Source organism: Cyprinodon variegatus, unplaced genomic scaffold, assembly GCF_000732505.1.
Source record: "Cyprinodon variegatus isolate N-32 unplaced genomic scaffold, C_variegatus-1.0 Scaffold91, whole genome shotgun sequence".
NCBI lineage: Eukaryota > Metazoa > Chordata > Actinopteri > Cyprinodontiformes > Cyprinodontidae > Cyprinodon > Cyprinodon variegatus.
The window spans coordinates 1,097,107-1,115,402 of record NW_015150544.1 but is presented as its reverse complement, the minus strand read 5'-3'; the positions used below and the strand labels follow the sequence as shown (position 1 = coordinate 1,115,402).

Here is an 18,296-nt window from a genome sequence, read left to right as displayed (position 1 = left end):
TTGTTTAGATTCATGCATGAATAATTGTTTAGATTCATGCATGAATAATTGCAACATGCCTCCTGTGGTTGTTTTGATGAATTTTGCGATGGAAGCAACTGCTGTTGACATGATAATGCCAGTCAGTTGGGAGTGTTTCTCCTCCCTCTCTCCCACTTTACTGCACTTTCCTTCTTGCTCTGTTATTATTATAGGGTTGTTTATCTGTAGGTCATGGCCCAACCTGTTCTCATTTAATCCCTTTTGCAATCTGGGCGTGCATGTGCTGCAGAATTACCATCATGGTGTATTTAGGCAGCGTTGTTAAACATTTCCTGCTTTTAAGTGGAAATAAGGCGAAATTAATTGAAAGGGTTTAATAAAAGCTGCAGGGATTTAAAGTCATTATCCATGCTTTTAAGAAACGTCACTCCAACTCACTTTGCATGTAGTTTGTTACCAACAAACCTTAGTACTCTGTTTAAGACATTTTCAGTCAAGATAAAATGATTAAAAAAAACATATTTTCCCAAACATCTGTCTCTTGTTACGTCATACAAGGCATAAAGCAGCACAATTATTTCATTTTTTATGTATGTTTTCATTGCTGTTCCCCTCTACTACTGTTTTGTACATGTTTTGGAACACTATTTTAGCTGCATAAAACAATGCTACATGATTTTTAGGAAAATTTGGCCACAGCAAAGATACAACACCTAAAACAATTATGGTGGCTGATCAAGAAAAAACGACCAATCCCTATATCTGCCCATTTAATTTGGTTTAGTTTAAAATGTTACAGATTGGAGCCGTTTGCAAATATGAAAACAGATTTCATTATCAAGAATGTTCTGCAGTAATTTCAAGCAAAATCGTTGAAATCCCCGAAGATCTGGAAAAGTTCATTTTCAAGCCCCAATATTTTTTTTCCCTGCGTTTGACCACTCTTTACAATCACAGCCATTACTGTCAACACCAGGGGAAAGAAGTGAGAGAAAAAAAAACTGTCAGAAAGAGAAACTTTGTTTACATAAAAGTAGTTAAGTTCAGACTGCTAGCAGTGCCACTGTACTGGCTTGGCATGTAGCTAAAGCGTAGAAGAATATGGTATTTATTCAGATGTGTTGAAAATTTGATGAAATAAAATCAAATTGAAAAACAAACTAACAATAGAGCTGAATGTGTTACAGTCAACGTTTTGACACCAATCATTGCCACTTTCACAGTTTCTTTAGGCTTCAATGCCATCTGATTCAAACTCTGACTGAGATATGTGAAGTTTACTCCCCTGCAACCTTGACTGAATAGAAGGGGTTCAGAATCCCAATCACTGCAGATACAATGTAATATGAAGCCTTGAGAAAATAGTATACAATAGCATCCCATTTTTTGTGAGCTCTGAGCATTTCTGATAGTAAAACTCTATTAGTCGTTGAAGAAAAGGAGGCACAGAAGCCAGAATCTGTCAGTTGTTCTTTAATTTCCCTTGATAGTTTATCTGTAGATAAAGTACAAAAAGTATTTTATACTTTATCTGTTGATTAAATGCATGAGAATGAAGAACTCCCACTTTTTACATCATCATGATGCATAAACATTGATAGTTTCCTTGTTTTTCTACAGGAATTGTCTGGTTGCTCTTCCAAGAGAACTGATAAATCAAAATGTTCATAATGTTTTTATGGTGATGATGTTTTGTTGTCCATTTAATGTCATTGTTGAATAGAAATACACCACTGGATGGCATCTTTAAGGTAGATGCAACCTAAAGCATCTGTTTCAAAAACATATTATTCATGGACTAACACCCTGTCAGCTCATAAACTTTTCCATGATTTTTACAAGCTTTACTCACAGCAGAGCGTGTTGAAATATCTGTTGCAATATCCTCCCGATCTGACACTGAGTCGGTAGGTTACCATGTCTCCTAAATCAAGGAATATCTTTCGCACAGTGTTCTACGTGGGCCGTCAGGGAGACAGGCAGGGGGCGTTTATGGTGGCAGGGCGAGCAATAATGGTATACGACAGAGACAGAAGAGGTAACATGAAGCCTGCCCAACAGGTCATACTACGTGGGAGAGAGATGGATTGCTTGGGAAGGAGAAATTGGAGCTCAAATCGTTGGGGTTAGAGGGTAGCTATTTGGAATAAGTGAGGGGGGTCAATTAGAAATATAGTTGATGATGTTTGGGGTGAAACGGTCCACAGAAGGTCAGGTTCATGAAATCAAAAGCAAAGTTCTGCACACAGATGCTCACACAGTGACACACATGGGCGGGCAAGCACAAACAGAGAGTCCTGGCAGACAACCACTCAATCACGTCAACTGACGCCGTCTAAATCAATCAAGCTTTCTCTCTTTCTCTGCAAACACCAAATGTTCTCCCACACACAACTTTCTCCCCATGAGGGATAAAACTGCTTGATTTAATGTTCACAGAAAGTTCGTAATTACAACAGCAAAGCTATTCTCCGAAAATTTAGAAGAAAGTCAAAGTGCCAGATGGAGAGGGGATTTTTTTTATGTTTGTCTGCTCCTGCTGTGCAACAACAGTTGCGGTGCTTGCGTACAAACTAGTAATCCGTCTTGTTTGCACTGATTTTATCCAAATGACTGAGCTAAATTTCACCCTTTCTCTTTGGCTGCTGTTAATCCCAAGCAGAGCTTTTGAACTGTTTTCTTTCTGAACGTTTTTTTATTCAATCTAGCTGCCTCCCTCATGAGCAGCCACTTGATCAAGTGTGTTGACGTCCATCATTTCTCCCTTGCGTTCTTCTTTCTGCTCCAAGGTTTTTAACCCTGTAGAAAAGCTATCGTTAATCAAACCGTTCTTAGATTGATCACTGTGCTCAATACGGCTCAAGCTCATTTCCTGTTTCACAGCTTGTTTGTTCAGCAGCTCACACTCATGCATATGTACTGTTTTCCCTAGTTGTGATGGTGCCTTGGGGCCTCCTGACTTCCAAGGTCAAGCTTGCATGAACCTTAAAGGATGACTTTGATTCAGAGTGGCTAAAAATCAGTTTGCATTTCAACACTTTAGCAGCTCTTCCCAGCTTTTGTTCCAGATTAGCATAATCTTAAAAAGCTCTGATTCCCGGAAAGTGGAGCACAGGTTCTGCGTGGTTCGGCATGTTTTTTTGCAAAAGGGAGTGTCTTTGGGCAGAAGCTTACTCACACTGTGACTCACGCTCTCTCATACACATTAACCCGGCTATGCACACATGTGCTACTTGGGTATGAAGGTTAACATCCTCCCAGGAGCCCTGTGAGCCCTAAAAATCCAAATCTAAGGCCATAATTTACCTTTTCACAGCTTCCTTTTACATTTTCCCCTCGTTTTTTTTCCGATTTGGTAGAGAAACTGAAGACCACCAACTTCACTCTCCCTCCTCTCCTTTTCTGCTTTGTACCTGTCTGCTTCTCTCTCTCTCCTACTTCCTACTCCTACTTTTTGGCAGGGTTCTCCTCTCAGCTTGGCTCTTTAACTTTTTTAACTGTTTCTTCACTCACTTGTGCAATGATTTACTTTTTCAGTCAGCTACATTTGTAGGTTAATCTGCCTTTATTCTGAATTTGAATATCTCTTAATTTACTTAGATATAGAGATAGTTCCACTGTTCTATTAAGTATTCCCCTTCTGACAGCCACAGGGCTGTTAGATATACTGTACAGAAGGTTTAGGATGTGTGGCTTCAGTTCAGTTTGAGATGCATTCAACAGAGTTTTGTGGTCACTTTCGCAATTTTTATGTAAAACTTTTACTTTTTTTTCCCCAATTCATCATTCTTGTTCAGAATGCCAGTGGAGAAAGATGGGAATTTGTGAGGTTAAAGCAACAAAATGATGATAAATTTTTTTAAAAATCTTTAACAAATATTTCCAATTTCAGCATTTTTGATGTCAGACATAGATTATGATCTCCACAGGATAAAACTGACCCTAATTCGCCTTGGTATTTTTGGTTTAGATTCTCATACCAGTCCATGAATGTCTCATACCACCACGTGCTTTAATGTGTGCAGTTATTTCTGGTATGTTTCAGACCCTTAAAAGATTTTCTTGCTATTTAACCAGTCGATGTGGCTGTTTTGTTATGCGCCCCATACAAATTGGGGAATGGTCTTCACAGCGGACGACAGAAAGAGAATAGTAACTGGTGTGACCGATTGAGGGTCAGAGTTCACTATGTGATGAAGTGGCACAGCCTCTATCAGTCTGTCAGTCATTCTGTCATGGCGGCAGTCTGTGAATGCCACTTTGCCACTCAGGCCAGCGCTCTGCCGCTGGGAAACTCTCTCACTTCCCCCTTCGCGTTTTTTCGCTCCCCATTCGCTCCTTCTTTGCCAGCTTTTATCTCAACTTTACAAGCTGTCCCTTTTCAGTCTATTATTTCCTTACCTCCAACTCTGCTTCTCAGAGAAGGTAATGGGAAAGAGGGAAGCATGCTAAGAGGTGTGGAATTTTTTTATCGTTCTTGGCACCGAGGTACTTTGCCCTTTTTCTTCACACTTTTTTTTCCTCTCAGCCATTTCCCTTTAAGTTTCCTTCTCCAACCTTCTCATCAAAAAGCCACTTGAGTCTCTCTTTTGGACTGTTTCTCATCTTTTCACCTCCCTGCCTATACATAGGTGTCCTACATTGAGTGTTTTTTAACCACTAGAACCAAACATCAAATAAAAATCAAACAAAATGCTCAGTACTACTACTGTGAGTTCAGCTTTTGCATATGTGAATCAGAGATTAAAGATAAAATTGCCTTTTTTTCTGAAAGGAAAAGAAAGACGAAGCTTTGAATTCCAGGTAACTTGACCCAAAGTTTCTCCCCCTTAAAAGAAAGCATCCAGGTTTTCCACTGAGGTTCCTGATCTGGGCCCATACCTTCCCCCTCTTCGCTGGTCAGCATTCTCTTCAGAAAATTCCTAAGTCGATTCATCCCTGTCTGCCCCCTCTCCCCCTCCTACTGCCCTTAATCTAGTGTAGTAATCTGTCGGGTAAATTCAATCTCGAAAAATGCTGAGGGAAATTGTCAAACTGAAAGTAATCATGTCCAGGGTCGTTCTTCCCTGTCCTATTCTATTCTTTTTCTTGCTATGTCAGTAGTAAGAGGGTTGTGTTTTATTGACTGCACCACATAATGAATCGGGCCAAAGGCTTTAAACTTCCTGCAGGCATGCTGTCGTGTCGCCACTGCCAGAGTCTGCACACTGTCTCCTCCGTAGTGCTGAGCTTCCTGTTAACGTGTTTTCCCGGGAAAATGCGTATCCTGCCTGCACAATAAACAATACGTTTCTCACACACCAACACACGCAACATTGGAAGGCCTGAATGCAGTTGATTAAACTTCCCAGGACTTTATTTGAGAGATGTTTGGAGGGTGAAATTAGTTAGATTTACAGGTATTCATTGTTTTTCCGACATTTTCAACCAAGATGATTTGCCTAAATACATATTTTTTGTATCACCTGTGATCAGTCTTACCTCTTTGAACCTCTTCATTTCTCTCCTTGCCCCCTTGCCTGTCCTGATTCCTCTCTCTTATCTACTCACCAGACTTCCCCCTTTTCCTTTACCCCTCTAAACTGATTTACAAGAATCCTGGAGGAAGAAAAATCTTAGTCACAGCTATAGTTTTTAATCACGACTGGTTTGAATAAGGAAGGAATAACTAAAAGTAAAGTCAGATGTTATCAGTAAAACATAACATTGAATTTCTTTGTAAGGTCAATAAAGGCTGTTTTGTAACTCACCTTTTATTAGATGCTGTTCAAGAACAGCTATAACCTTACTAAACTTCTTGTAAAGTAAAATGCTTACCAGGAACATCCATAACATGTTCCATAAATTGGAGCATGAATTAATCTATTTGTTTGTAATCTACATTTAAATAGTTAGATCATTTATTTTGAATACTGTGCTTCATGTAAGCATTTGGCTAAATGTCTGAGGAACCATCTGAATGTAGAAACATAGATGGTTTTAGAAGCATAACTGAAGTGTAATGAAACATTTTACAAGTAAAACTAATGTTGTTTTTTTTGCAAACCGTGGGCTAAAAAATTAAAATATAGGTTGAAATTATTTGTTCTCTAAGTGAATAATGATCCATAATGTCCACTAGAGGTGTTTAATATACAAATAAGGGGGTATTACTTGAGGTAGGTTTGTACGAAAAGGTCCCTGGAGACATTTTGATTTATTACACCAAATCTCATTAATTATTAATGGTCAAATCTGATGTGTAATTTTTTGTTGGATTCAATACTAATACCTCTCTTGCATATGTTTTCATAGTAAGCATTTCATTGGTAAAATAATTTTTACTTAATTTAAAATCTGCAAGCTAAACCTTTAAGGTCGATAATAGTATGAATGATTTTAGTAAGAAATTCAAGCTGTATCAGGCTGCTATCTTAGATTGTTTGTAAGTATGCACAAGTAGAAAAATAGAAATATTTTCATTGTGGACATCAATCCAGCAACGTTGTTATACAGATATTTGCTCCCTGAGAGATGTGATGTCAGTGCTGACCTTTCTGCTCTGGCCTTTTAGGAAGTACAAATGGCATTGGGGCCAGTTTGAGAAAGTTGGAAAGAGCATGTGCATTTGTCTGTGCTGCCTCAGTACCAAAGCTGTGGCCAATTATTTTAAAGCTTTGTCATTTTGCTGGGTGGCAAAAGAAGCTTGGCCTGTTCAGCCAGAAACGCCGCTGGAATGACCAATGATGCAGTCAGCAGACAAAGGTTGAATGGCAGCCAGGGGGGAAGCTGATTGAGATGGATGACAAAAAGTCACGCCGGCCCACAAAGAGCAAAAAAGATGGAATATTATGTTTGGAGGGAGGGGTCAAGAAAGCTCATTGGTCCACATCTAAGCCCTGCACAAACACTTTACGCTGCAAATGGCGAGCTGTAGAGAGCCGCATATTTGGAATACCACCAGGACAGGTTATGATTGGTTCAGTGGGTTTGAGGTGGAGGGGGTCGGTGGTGGACATGAGGATCTGGTTTGCTTATTGAGTGATGAAAGACGAACAGAGAGTGGGAGGGAATGGCCGGCAGTGATGGATGTATGGAGAGACAAAAGTTACAAGAGGAATTCAAGCAGAAACACTGAACAGTCTGACTTTTTGGCTCAATCATTTTATTAAGCAACACGTGGGAATCTTGAAGTAAACTTCTCCCTTATGTCCAATTTTTTTATTACTTTAATTGCTTCCTAATTACTGTTTTGCAACATTTCAACATAACCAGTGTATTCTCTTTGTGCTCCAAAACTGTAGTGTATAGAAGTACTGCCCACTCCCAATGTGGGGACAATGGACGTAGAAAAAAAAAAGCTCCAGCCTGCCTGTCTCACACATTACTTTGTCCCTGATTTGGGCCTCGCTGTCCACTCTAAGCCTCTGTATTAAGCAGAGTCTGGGTCTGATGAATAGACCATTGCACAGACTCTGCTCCACCCAATAATCCAGGCCTGGATGAGCCGATTAGTTGGTCCCACACATTTTGGTTCACTCATCCCCGTCTTTGTTCAGGAATATTTTCAATCATGTGAACATAACCCAGGAGACCATAGTTTTATGCTCCCTTGTTTAAACAAAAAGCACTTGTATGGTATTTCTTTATGGGTTTGTGTTTAAGGTGCAAGATAGTAGATTTGACAACTCTCCAAACTTTGATCCGGATCATGGCCCCCCTCGCCTCATAGGTCTAGCATTCCAGAGGGTGATAGAGCAAAAAGATGGGAGGGTGATGGATGGATAAAAGGAGGGGATAGAGGTTAGGTAAAAACGAGAAAGGCAGACCTGGTAGATAAAAGGAGAGAGATTAGACTCCTGCTTTCAGAGAACCCTCGCTTAAATCAAGAATTCCTCTGCATGAAGGGAGGAAGAGAGACCAGATACAGTCTGCAGTGTATTTTTCATCAAATCCTTCAACATTTGACACACTTCGCCCGTCCTATCATAGCTGCTTCTTATTGGTGTTTATCCTCCACCTTATCGCGACTGAAACGCACTCCCAGATTCCTACGAGCTGGAGAGGGGAAAAACACACATACACGCCGTCTCAGACATAAACAATCACACACTTAAATGTATCAGGCTGAGACAGACACGCATGCAAACAATAATCGCTGCTTGCCTTAGTTCCACAAATCATCTATAAAAGGGAAAAGAGCCTTTTCTCCATGCTGTGACATTTACAGAAGCACTGATGTGATTAATAGAAAGCATCCTGGCTTAAACAATAGGAATAAATCAATGCAGTCCATTAACCCGAAGTGAATTGAAGAGCCTCAAACAGGGAAATACCAAGGCACCAGCAGGTTGAGTATGAAAGATTAGTCAGGGATTGGAAAGTAAAGGTGGTAGGATTAGAGTTTGTTAGCATAACTTTTAAACACAGGAGCTAAAGCTCTCTTTGAAGGGAGTTACTCCAATCAGTTAATTAAGCTGATGATGTGGAACGTTTCAATGCAGAGGTGTTGGATGGGAACAAAGGGCAGAGGGATAATTAAAACTGTTTGCCATTAATAAAAAGGCATTAGCCAGCCTCCCCTGGTGTCCATTCAGATACTGTTTTGCCTGCTAAGTGAGCTATTCCCGTCATCGCCATCAATAGAGACGCGTATGAAACGGCCGCATTGATAAAGCAAGAAACAGAAACACTTACTGATGGGGAAACTTCAAAAGCCGGAGCCCTTTGACCCGCCTCGCCCACTCCTATTCATGTCTCCCGTCTCCCCTGCTCAGACTCTCACCCTAAATGGGCTTGGAGGTGGAGAGCAGTAGTGCATAATTACCCCCCTCCAGGGTGACTTTAATACCCCTTTTTGTGTTTTTAATTGCACCCCCCTTCGACCCTCTTTTGATGAACACATCGGGACCATACCACAACCAGTTTGTAATCAAGGTTTAGGCAGTTTGTTGTTGGGGGATAACTCTGTCAGGGATAGTGCAGACAAACACTGCTTGTTCAAATGTGTTATCGATTTAACTGCAATTGAAAGCAACAGCAGGGGGAAAAACACTTAAGCTCCGATCTGGTAAACAGAGTGTGGCAGGCAAACGGGAGATAAGTACTGAGCTTTCTGGAGCATAGCAAAATGATAATTATTGTTCTCCCTCTCCACAAGTTGGCTGTTGCACACTGTTATCAGCACAGCTCACTGGAAGTTTCACAATTATACTAAAGAAGCCCCGTATTGAAATAGTGCTGGTGGTTTATCTGGCCATCAGCAGTAAGGGAATGCAGTCAGGCAGAGATTGGTAAACCGATTTAGGGGGGGAGGGGGGACTAAAAGGGGAGTTGGGGCCAAGAGCTTGGAGCCATACCGTCTATCCTGTTACCAGGGGGTATCAGGAAGACCTATAGCAACAAACAAGCTCACTGACTAATGAGCGACTGGTGCCTGTGCATGGGCCTTGATACTTTGATCGTTAGTCACACATATGGTACCTGTCACTGAAACCCCACCAAATGCTACTTGCTAAATCCAAAGTGCTTTATGAGAAAAGGCAGAATTCACAGAGAAGGATATACGTTAGTTTGACGCCCTGAAGGCTTTTGAGAAGTTATAACTTGTAAGATCTTTGAAAAGATAGTTTGCCTGTTTTTTTTTTCAGCTCTTGAAAGCCTGACCCTACATACTTTCACTGCACTACTTTATTAGGTATGTCTGTTAAAGACAGCTTCCTGAGTTTTAAGCTGAACTTCAGAATGAAGACGGAAGGGAGTTTAAGTGACTCCTAAAATGTTATCGAGGATGGGGGTCAGTAGAGAATAGTGTTGATTGGTATGAGATGGTAGAATGGTAATATGAAAAACTAAAATTGAAAAACTGAAACTATAGCTGTATATGCTCACCAATGTTTAACAGATATTTGTTGGAGAAAAAAAGCATTACATTTTTAAGATAAGACAACTTTTTTGCTTGTAACTTGTAAGAATAAGACAAAAGCATGTCTGAATCCTATCCACATTCCAGGGGAAAACTGGTGCTTTAAAATAATCTGCTACAATATTGGGGAAAACTGGTACTAAGTGAATTTAACAAACTATTTTAAGATTATTTAAGCTTTTTGACATAGAGCATTGTCCTCCAGGAAGCAGTCATCAGAAGATGAGGACCCTGTGTCATATCATTACAGTAGGCTATGATTAGGAATTTCAGGATGCTTACAGTATTCAGGGAGGCTGTGTAAATGTATGTCTATTGAAAATTACCATTTAATCAGGCATTAGAAATATTATTCACATGTTATTGGTGTGCAATGAAGGTATAAAATGATTGATTGAGTAAACTAAGAGCTTTGCAATACTACTCTAATTTATGGAGAGAAAAAATGCAAATGAAATTTTCTTCAGAAAATATTTGCAGCGCCACGGCACCACCAGATGGAGCCTAAATCGAAACAGGAGAATTGCATCCGGGGTATGCAGCCAAAAAATCTGCACCATCTGCATGATGCCATTATCTTTATACGGACATATTTTCTCAGGATTTTTCAGACACCTTGCTTTGTCAATGCCAGGAAGAATTAAGGCTGTTTTAGAAGCAATGGGTTCAGCCTGGTACTTGACAGCTAGAGTGTATAAGTAGTAAAAGATACATAGATAAAACATTGGTAGTTTGTTTTTTCTTCTTTTTTTAGTTTTTGAATATCAAAGAGTACTTGTCTTCATTGCAAAAGCAACAAAACTCTATATTCTGCTTGAAAGCTGTTAAAATATTTAGGTGTGTCAAATCTCATCCCTCCTTTGGGATTCCCTTGATACCTCAGAACTGTAAGAGATGGTAAACTGATCCACCTTTTTGGGGGATGGGGAGGGAGAGTTTCTCTGTGTGGGTTTGGTGGGTGTAAATAGTAGGTAGCTACAGCTTTAGGTTGTTGATAGATGGGAATTAGTGTGAAGTGTGTGCAACTAGTGTGTTACGAGCAGTTAGCTACTGCTCCTGGATGGTGATAGATGGCTTTAGCTAGGAAAGGGCATTAGCTGTGAGCCACCCCCAGAGTTCCAGCTCAATAAGGAGACAAAAACTGAAATACCTTTGGTGGCAGTCCCCTTGGAGATACATTCTTAATATCTCTAAAGGATGGACTCAAGAAGGAAGAAGAATTCTGGATTATTGAGATAAATCATAGTTGAACTCTTGGGTGCAATACTCCTGTTTATTTTTCCACTGTGGATGAGGCTAAAATACATCTTTTTCTGCAAGGAAAAAAAAAGTTTTCATGAAGGCTATCGTAAAGAGGGTGGAGGACTGAAGGGAGGGATTCATGTAAAGGGAGAGAGACAGTCTGACTGTCTCTGTGATTGTAATGAGAGGGAATGTGATGGAGGACTGTTAAAGCCCTTCACCATGTTGCATGTTTGTTAAACTAATGAATGGGTTAAAACATATGTTTCTATCTTGGTTACAACAGGATGGTTTAGTTCATCTCAACTGTGTTCTATACATTAACTGATGATATTACATCCTATATATAAGGGAGAAAGTGTGGTACGTCCCAAATTCTTTGAGAGTAAATACGTGTCTTTATAAACATATTCACTTTTCATTACATATAACTACGTTTGACAGTTTGCTAAATGTGAACTACATTCACTAAAAAGCATAGGACTGCTGCTGTTAACTGTATCAATACCCTTAATATACAAAACTTATAGATGAAAAGCTGTCAATCTTGCAAATTTTAAATGACAATATATATTTAACCTTTTATCTTTTTCTGAATAATCTCAGTGCATAGTTTTGTTAGCAACATTTCTATTGATATTTGTTACAACATTTATGGGCTTGGGTATTTTAAATTTTTAAAAGCACAACTCTTATGCTGGATTCATTTGGTATGGTGAGGACAATCTCCTCCACTTGTAAAGTGGAAATTACCATGGCGACATGTTGGACCTACAGATTATCTTGACCCGCTACTTTGGCAAGATAGTTATGGATATCCTCATTTACTAGCTGCAGGAAGAAGAGGATGCTTCATATGCATCAACTGACTGCTGGGCAGAATCTGATCAAATCAAATGATAATGGTTATTTTAAAATCTACAAGTTTGATGGGCAATATTTCTTATTTTTTATGTATGTAAATGCATTGTATAGTCAATAAACATGACGTGAGAGGACATTGCCAAATTTTATGCTACTTAGGTATTATAATAAAAAATATCCAGCTTTGCAGTGGAGATTATGTGTTTTCATGTTGGTTTTTCATATTTACCATAATTAGGATTCCACTTGAAGCATCATTAGCTGTGAATAAAACCTTTGAATTGCTTAATGTTTGCATCTCCTGTAATGACATTTTATATTGACTTGCATTATATCATACCTATCTACTGTTTAGATTTTAAGGTTTTTTAACAAGATCGCTTAAGTTGTTGGGCTAATGATTTTTAGAAAATGTCCTGTAAAGAATTTTCAGGGTTGTAACAACTTGTGCGTGTTTAATGTAGAAATAAATAACTGGCTGAATTCAGTTTCTGATTGTAGCTTACAGGGCGGATGGGAAACGGTTTTACATAATCTCAATTTGAACTTTTTACTGATAAGATCAGGGCGATTGATTGGCGTTGGCATTTTACAACAAATCTGAAACTCTTCGATGTTATCAGGTTATTATACCTTTCTCATATGAAGGAATTCATAAAGGTATATAGATCAAATTATATATTAACAACGCTAGACTATTGCTATTTAATTAGTTGACTGTATAGTAAATAAATAGTTGTTTACGTAGGATTGCATTTCTCCATTATGCATTCTGATACTCTCTCTGTTTGTGTGTCGCCTTGCTGCTGTCGATACTCGCTTGTCTTGACAGGCTAACTGACTGCTAATGTTTCTTTGTAAGCATCCTTTAACTCCTGGGGGACGTGGGATCGATGTGCATTCTGTGTCAGCTCCTAAAACAGCAGCTATCTCGCTTTCATCTATATTTACGTAAATTGCTCAGCAGATCACTTTTTCTTACTGTTTTCCCTTTAATTCCACTTAAACACACTCATCTTCAAGCTCAGATGTCCCCTCTTTGGTCCACTATCAATCTCTTATTCTCAGTCTTTCCTCTGATTTCCCTGTTGTACATCTGGAATGCAGCCGATCAATATATAATCACAGGTTTTGTGGCTAATATTTATCACCTCTCCAGTGCTAAAATTACGATTATGATCCTGCTGCCACTGGTTTAACCTTTATCGCTTGTTCCCTTCCCCCTCTGCAGGTTCCAGCGTGACGACTATACCGTGAAGGTGAAGCTCAATGACTACCTGGACATTGTGTGCCCCCATTACCCTCAGGGTGAGGATCCACTGGTGAATGCAGAGCGATATGTGCTGTACATGGTGGAGCGAGAAGATTACGCCTCCTGCAAGCCCCAATCATATGACCAGATGCGCTGGGAGTGCAGCCATCCATTTGCCGCTCACGCTCCAGAGAAGTTCTCTGAAAAGTTCCAGCGTTTTACCCCATTCACCTTCGGGAAGGAGTTTCGTCAAGGAGAAAGCTATTATTATATCTGTAAGTGTTAATCATCTTCAGATTGCAATTTGTTTAAGATTTTCTCAAACTTTAAACTTTCACACACAAAAAACACTTGCAGATTGGATAGTTGTTTTTATATTGCATTAATTAAATTAAGTATAAATTGAAAATACCTGCATTCACAGTATTTTCCTTGATATATTTTCTAAAAGTTGTTTCCTTCCATCCATTCTAAGGTGTTGGCAAAACTACTCATTGTACACTAATGTTAACAACTTTAGGTGTAACTTTTTTTTTTTTTTTTACATTAGTTTATATTGTAAACAGACATCGATATATTATCCATTTTACAAGATAACACTCATTTTAATCTGAGGGTGGCCCTGAAAGAGGGTGAAATCAAAGTTAATGTAATTATTCTCAAACTGAAATCTTGCCCTGATAAGAAAGCGTAACCAGAACAATCTCTGTGCACCAGCTGGATTGTAACGTTCAGCTCTGAAGCTTATCGTGTTAAAGCTGTTGGCACAGTTAGTGCAGTGTTTGTCCTGCTAGACTGTGCACGGATCTGGTGCAATTTTCTCACCCTGACCATGGTTGTAATTAGACGAACGCCAGGACTAAACTCACTTTGCCTGGTCACACAGATGGCCTCCCAAGGCTTTGTTGCCAAGAATCTAAGCGTGTTTGTATGCTTACAAGCATGAAGGTGGATTAAGGGGGAGGATAAGTGCATTAGGCTGGATGTTAATGGCTGTTTTGTTGTTTCCCCAACTTGCTTCCTCTGCAGCTAAACCGTTGCACCGCCACGGCAAAGAGTGTCTCAAGCTCCAGGTAGACGTCATTGCAGCTGATGGTGAGTTCACCCGAGTGTCTGATAAAAGGAAAAATAGGTCAGGACAGACCAAAGCAGGAGATTTAATCATGTTTTTCTTTTCACGTAGGCTCCCAGGAGGCCAGAGTAGCCAACAAAGGTACAGGCGGGGGTGGAGTAGGAGCAGGGGGTGGTGCTCATAACCCCTCTAACAGACCTGTTGGTACGTTTGCCAGTCCCTTGCAATACTGTTTTTTCTTTTTTTCAAGAAAGAAAAAAGTTCAGACCTCTTGAAGTTTTCTACATTTAGTTTTTAATATTTTCTACATAAAAAAATCTGAAAAGTGTGGCTTGAATTTTGCGTCCTGCTATAGGGTGCTTCTTTGCACAAGTCTCAAATCTTTAGCAGCACCAAACACACACACACACACACACACACACAAAAAAAAACATAGACTAGTCTCTGACAACTTCTGGCATCTCTGAATAGCTTCTCTTCCTGCAGAAGGAAGATATTCCCTTTATTCCTTATACGGTCAATGCCATGTTGAACTTTTTATTGATCTTTCACAAAAAATGTTTTCTACTCTTTCCCAAAGATTTATAAAGGGCACAACTGACAGACATAGTCTCAACACAATCTCTCACCTGAGCTTGGGATCTCTGCTGCTCCTTCAGAGTTGCTTATTATTTCGCAAATGCTACAGTTTTGCCATAGTCTTACTTTTTTTGAATAGTTTTGGAAAGCGCTCTGGGTGATATTTAGAGGAAGGGATGGTGTTTAAAAATCTAACCATGCCTTATGTTTTTTCTAGAACATATCCTTGACCCTTCCACTGTGTTCTTTAATAGTCATCATTCTATTTTATTAATTCTTTCCAAAGAAAAGCGTAGGTGTAATTATGCTGAAAATGTATTTATCATAATTGGTGTTTTTTTTTTTTTTTAACTATCAGAATAGAAGGCGTTTAATACAAAAAAAGGTCATACATCAAATTTTTTTGGTGGTTTGAAGTATTCCAACATCTTAAATCTACTATTGTAGAATTATGCATTACGTCCATCACATAAAAGTGCAGGAGAGTCCATTAAAGTTTGTGTTTAGAACTTAACAAAATGTCTAAAGTTCAAGGGGTCGGAAAATGTTTTAAAGGCAGCATTCGTCAGGCTGAGTTTGAAAATCATAAACTTAATGTCTCTTCTTTATGCTCCTTCTTCCAGCAGATGACCCTGTTGCAAACCTACCAGATGTCCAAAGTGTCCATTCTGCTGCTGCAGTTACGTCACTCTCAGTCCTCTCATTGCTCGTCTCCTTACTCCTTTTATTACACTGAAAGAAAGAGAAAAAGACTTGTTTTTTCAGGGACTACATTGAAGTCAGTCAGTGGGTTAGAAACCACTGACTTAAAGTAAAAATATTATACCTGGTGCAGGCCACTGGGTGATACTTTCAGAACTCTTAAAGTAACAGATGGACCCTCATTTTGCATTTCAAAGTTTTTTTCTTTTGTTGAATTTTCAAAAAGATAAGTTTTTTTTGTAAAACAAAGCCCTCTTTGAGTTGTATTTGTCTGGAGGGTGCAACAGTAAAACTTTTTGGAGGAAACATTCTTTCTAAAACTATGAAGACGGAGAAGATTTCAACGTGGATAACGAAGAATCAAGAAATGCTAATATGACCATCTAGGGGTTGAATATCTGAACTTGAGCCAAAGATCAGCCCTTTCTACAACTTGTACACTATTCCACCCTTGACTATTGTGTACCGAGTCGTTGTGTTTTTATTGTTACCAAGTGGCGTTAATGTCTCGAGTTATTCCTTCTCTTTAAATGTAGCATTTAAACTCACAGGAGCTGTTCTCTTAACCACAATCCCTCAGCGGACCATGTGCTTACGTGTTGTAGCACTGACAGACTCTTATGCAGTGGCTCCTAGAAAGATTCACATACAGCTCAAATGAAAGTTTTTTTAGATGAATCATTTTTTTAAATGTTTTCTACACAATTCTGTCTTTCTTGACCATTTCTGCCTTTTATATTTTTTTTTATATTTTTATTTTGGAAGAATTTCCAGCATACTTATTTTCCTCTTCCCTATACATCTACAATTCACCTGATTGATACCTTTGTTCAAAGAGATCATTCTATCTTTGAAACCTTTCTGCAATCTATGACTTTATCTAAAGAATTCAAATGTCTAGAAAATGCTAAGATGTTTTTTAAAATTTAGGTTCACCTATTTTATTTTCTGTAGGTAGAATTAGGGTTATTCTTTCTAAATGTGTCTTATTTTCAGTTGAATTGGGATGGAAAAATGCCAAATTATACGTGGAAAACATTTTAAATGATTTATCTTGGTCTGCTTTTAACATTGGGATGTAGACCTTTTTGGAGCCAGTCTAGCTTGAACACTGATGCTGTGTGAAGACACTCCACTACACAATACATACTTTTTACGTGTACATTCTGTGAAGGTAATTTATGACATTTTTTGCAGCTCAGAAGTTTTACTGTACATACCTTGTGCTCACTAAATGTAATGTTTACCGAGGGCGATGAGTGCTGGGGAGCGCGTGTGTGCGTGCATGCTTGTATACGTGTGTTGTATTGAAATTATGAGAATGTACTTGAGCTGTGGGGAGTTTTGATATAAAGGAGAAATGAGACAAAATGTTTTCGATAGCAAAAACACTGAGATGATGCGAATCGAGGAGAGGCTGGACTTCTCCGTTAGTCGGGTTAAGCCACTAAACTGGTTGAACTCTTTGACACGAGGGGCTGGTTGAAAATCTTTCTAGATCTTAAATAAAAAGCAAAAGATTATTACTCATCACATCCCAGCAAAACAGGACACAGCATCGGATGGAGTTGCTAAGCTCATTTTCACCCGACCAGAAACGACAAAGCACAACAGTGTATGACTACCATCTTTTTTTTTTTTTCCCCAACAGAACTCTTGTTGCCTAATTTTTGTACATGTGTAAGTAAGAGCTGTGTATAATATGTCCATATGTGTATATATATAAATATAGATTATATAAAAGACCAGTTTGATAAATGTGAAAGATTTTCATGTGAAATAAAAAAGATATTTTTGGAAAACCAAACCGTTGTTCTTGTGATTATCTTTGGTTGTTATAGCAGAGCTGCTACAGAGATCATATTTGTCTGGATGACTGAATTCTTTCACAGCACTAATTACACTGCCAAATCATCATATTAATACACACACACTGCCAAGTATTAAATCCCAAATCATTTTTTACCTTCAGGCTTTTATTTTAGCACATAATTAAAACATTCATACCATCCACACAATATATTAGAATGCTGTAAATGTCAATCTTTTTAGAAAGTGATCCTTCTGTATTGCAAAAATGTATTATTTATTGAGGCTTGCAGCTAATTAAGATCCAAAGTTCAGATTGTGACATATTAGAATGTAAAATAATACTAGAAAGAAAAGGATTTATGATCTTGTCATGCTGGCCTTAGTAAGCCTGTGCACTTTGTTGGGACTCCCATTTACATTAATTACCATGAATGCAGCCTGGATAGGCAATCAACCCGTGGCTTTGATGAGGTGTAATAAAGAACAGCGTTTCCTGTAACGTGGCTTTCAGCTTGTTTACAGATGTGCCTCATCTAAGTCCACATCACAAAACATCTTAGTCTGTTAATAGGATGTAGGTCAGGGGAGTTTTCTTGCTAAAAGTGCAGTAATACCAAAGTCATTAAAGAAGGTATCAGACTTTTGTCTTTTTTGGCAGGTGATATTTTCTGCTGGCAAATTAAATTAGCGTGTGCATGACTCTTGTTCAAATCCTTGCTCACCGAAGAAGGGTCACATTACACATCAAGCATCTCTCCACCCCTCCTCCAGATTCTTTTTATTGAATTTCTGAATAAATAAAGCTGTTTAAGTATAATTCATTAAGATGCACGTGCCATGTTTTTAAACTTTCTTGCAAGTAATGATATTTCTTGTGTTCTTTTTCA

The 18,296-nt window shown here is 38.8% G+C and overlaps 1 protein-coding gene across 2 annotated transcripts in view; it reads left to right on the top strand.

Annotated features, from left to right (window-relative positions):
* The window catches only part of LOC107084078 (ephrin-A1-like), a 17,819-nt gene extending 424 nt beyond the window's left edge, over positions 1–17,395 (top strand). Inside the window, exons 2-5 of one of the 2 annotated variants that reach the window (XM_015373744.1) lie at positions 13,224–13,519; positions 14,274–14,339; positions 14,428–14,520; positions 15,522–17,395. In XM_015373744.1, the coding sequence (XP_015229230.1) occupies positions 13,224–13,519; positions 14,274–14,339; positions 14,428–14,520; positions 15,522–15,631 (565 nt within the window). In that variant the 3' untranslated portion in view covers positions 15,632–17,395. Of the gene's footprint in view, positions 1–13,223; positions 13,520–14,273; positions 14,340–14,427; positions 14,521–15,518 lie in introns of both variants that reach the window. The other variant, XM_015373743.1, reaches the window with a different exon arrangement.
* Positions 17,396–18,296: the final 901 nt, after the last annotated feature.